Source organism: Erinaceus europaeus, chromosome 16, assembly GCF_950295315.1.
Source record: "Erinaceus europaeus chromosome 16, mEriEur2.1, whole genome shotgun sequence".
Classification (NCBI taxonomy): domain Eukaryota; kingdom Metazoa; phylum Chordata; class Mammalia; order Eulipotyphla; family Erinaceidae; genus Erinaceus; species Erinaceus europaeus.
In genome coordinates, this window is record NC_080177.1 from 57634045 (window position 1) to 57636751 (window position 2707).

Sequence of the window (2707 nt, forward strand, 5' to 3'; positions counted from 1 at the left end):
AAAAAATGGTACAAGAGGAGCTCTATGCATGGCAGAACATTGTTCTGCACTCTTATTTTTCTCTAAGGAAAAAAAAACTGGGCCATAGAAACAAACGCTCAGTGGTGGAATGCATGTATGAGCTCCTGGGTTCATTTTCAAGTCCTACATAAAAAATTAATGTATAGACAATGTGCCCTTCAAATATACATCAAGACTGAAACATTATTTTGATTGTTTAAAGTTTTGTCAAATGCATACATAAGCACTTTCTGTTCATGGTGTAGCTCCTTTTCCTTAATTTTTTAGGTACAAGATAACTTTTTTTTTCTTCTTGCCACAGTGCTCTGTGTAAGGGTTCCTATATAAACTGAGCTAATGCAACTTCTTAATACTTCTGGACATGCTCAGTCCGAGTTTGCCTTTTCTTTCTCTTGTAGTGGGGAATATTTGACCAGGTTAATGGTGTAGAAAGAAATTATCACCAAAGGTGCTAGTGGAGATCCACCCACTGTTAGATACCACTAGAATTTTTTTTTAATTCTTTAATTAATTACATTAGAATAGGGGCTGGGGGGGGGGTCGGGCAGTAGTGCTGCGGGTTAAGCGCACGTGGTGCAAAGCCAAGTACCAGTTAGGATCCCGTTCCAACCCCGGCTCCCCACCTGCAGGGAAGTTGCTTCACAGTTGGTGAAGCAGGTCTCTCTGTCTCTTTTCCTCTCTATCTTTCCCTTCACTCAATTTCTCTCTGTCTCTACCCAATAACAAATTAATTAATTAATTAATTGATTAATTAATAACTTTTAAAAAAAAGAATTGGGGTTGGGGAAACAGCATAAAGGCCGTTTAGGCCTGAGGCTCTGAGGTCCTAGGCTCAATCCCCAGCGGCGCCATAAGTCAGAACTAGCAGCCTTCTGGTCTTTTCCTCTTTCTCTCTATATCTTTCCCTCTGTATATACTCTTTCTAATTAAAATAAAATAAATAAAATATCAAAAAATCACATTAGAATTAGAGATGGATTTTATGATTTGAATTTTAGCAAAATATTTCATGGTTTTCTACAGATACATATGTAATAAATATATATATCCATTTAATTACTAACATCATTTGCACTAAGAGAGAGGCTCAACATAGACAAACCTGAAATTTTAGAATTATTAATCTATTTAACTATTTCCCTTGGAATGTAATATGTTGCTTCTGAATCTCGTCATAGAATTTTTTATTTCTCTATTTCTTAAGGTATAAATACCTGGATTGAGGAGAGGTGTAATAACAGAGTAAAACACAGCAAGAAATTTGTCTACCCAGGTGATACTGAGTGGCCACACATAGATAAATATGCAAGGCCCAAAGAAGATCACCACCACTGTGATGTGGGCAGTGCAGGTTGAGAGAGCTTTCGATGTACCCATTTTAGAATGTTGGTGGACAGTGTGAAGAATGTATGTGTAGGATATCAAGAGCAGTATAAAGCAGGTCATAGCCAGAACACCACTGTCACCATTCATTAATATCCCCAAATTATAGGAATCTATGCAGGCCTGTTTGATTACCAGTGGTATATCACAGAAGAAGCTGTCTATTTCCCTAGGGCCACAGAAGGGCAATTGCACAATCACAGCCATTTGGCTCATGGCATGCACAAAACCAATGGTCCAGGAAGTCATCACGAGGACAATGCACTTTTGATGGTTCATTATTGTAGAATAGTGGAGTGGCTTGCAGATGGCCACATAGCGGTCATAGGCCATCACCACTAAAAGCACCATTTCACCCCCTCCAACAAAATGCACAAAGAGAATCTGACACATGCAGCCTGCAAAGGAAATAGTTTTGTTTTCCGTGAGAAGGTCTCTGATCATCTTTGGAGTAGTTACTGAGGAAAGTAACAAATCAACAAAGGACAGGTTGGCCAGCAAGAAGTACATGGGGGTATGGAGATGAGCATCAGTGATGATTAAGGCAATTATCATCATATTTCCAGATACAATGATCAAGTAGAGCATAGAAAATATCATGAAGAGCAAGACCTGTATATTCCATGAGTGGAAAAGTCCCAGAAGCACAAATTCTGACACTACAGACAGATTTCCTACCTCCATTTTATTAAGTATATCCTATGAAATAACCTAAAGGAAAAAAATAGATAATTCATTTAGTAATATGTCCAATAGCACTTAACTTTTAGAAATTTTATTAGCATCTAAAAGTGAAGATATGATTGACAGGAAAAATGTACATGCCCAAAGAAAATCTGAATTCCAGATTGGCTTTCTAAAAAGGAGGAGGAGGAGAATCAGCTCCTGAAAGAAAAAAAAAAAAGTATAGTTGACCATGAAAGGTCTGTGCCCCACCCCAACTTCACTCTGAAAATAAGCACAACAGTACTCACAATGTCTTCTCAATAGTTTTTGCTTGGTAATTTCTAAGAGATATCTACTGAATTCTTCGGGGTTTTCTATGTATACTATCATGTCATCTGGAAAAATTGATGGTTTTCTTTCTTTTCCAGTTTGAACTGATTTTATTTCTATTTCTTTTATTTTATTTCTTTTTTTGTCTACTTGTCATGGCTAGATCTTCCAATACTGTATTGAATAGTATTAATGATACTGGACAGACTTACCTTGTTCCTCAACTAAGTTTCCCACCATTGAGTATGATGTTGGCTGTGGGATTGTTGTATATAGTATTTACTAGATTGAGAAATGGAAATTTTTC

General features: G+C 37.1%; 1 protein-coding gene across 1 annotated transcript; it reads right to left on the reverse strand.

Annotated features, from left to right (window-relative positions):
• Positions 1-1149: 1149 nt before the first annotated feature.
• On the reverse strand, positions 1150-2091 carry LOC103127964 (olfactory receptor 4K3-like). Its single transcript, XM_007538844.3, has one exon. The coding sequence runs from the start codon at positions 2086-2088 to the stop codon at positions 1150-1152; it is 939 nt and encodes a 312-aa protein (XP_007538906.2). The 5' UTR covers positions 2089-2091.
• Between the last annotated feature and the right edge of the window lie 616 nt (positions 2092-2707).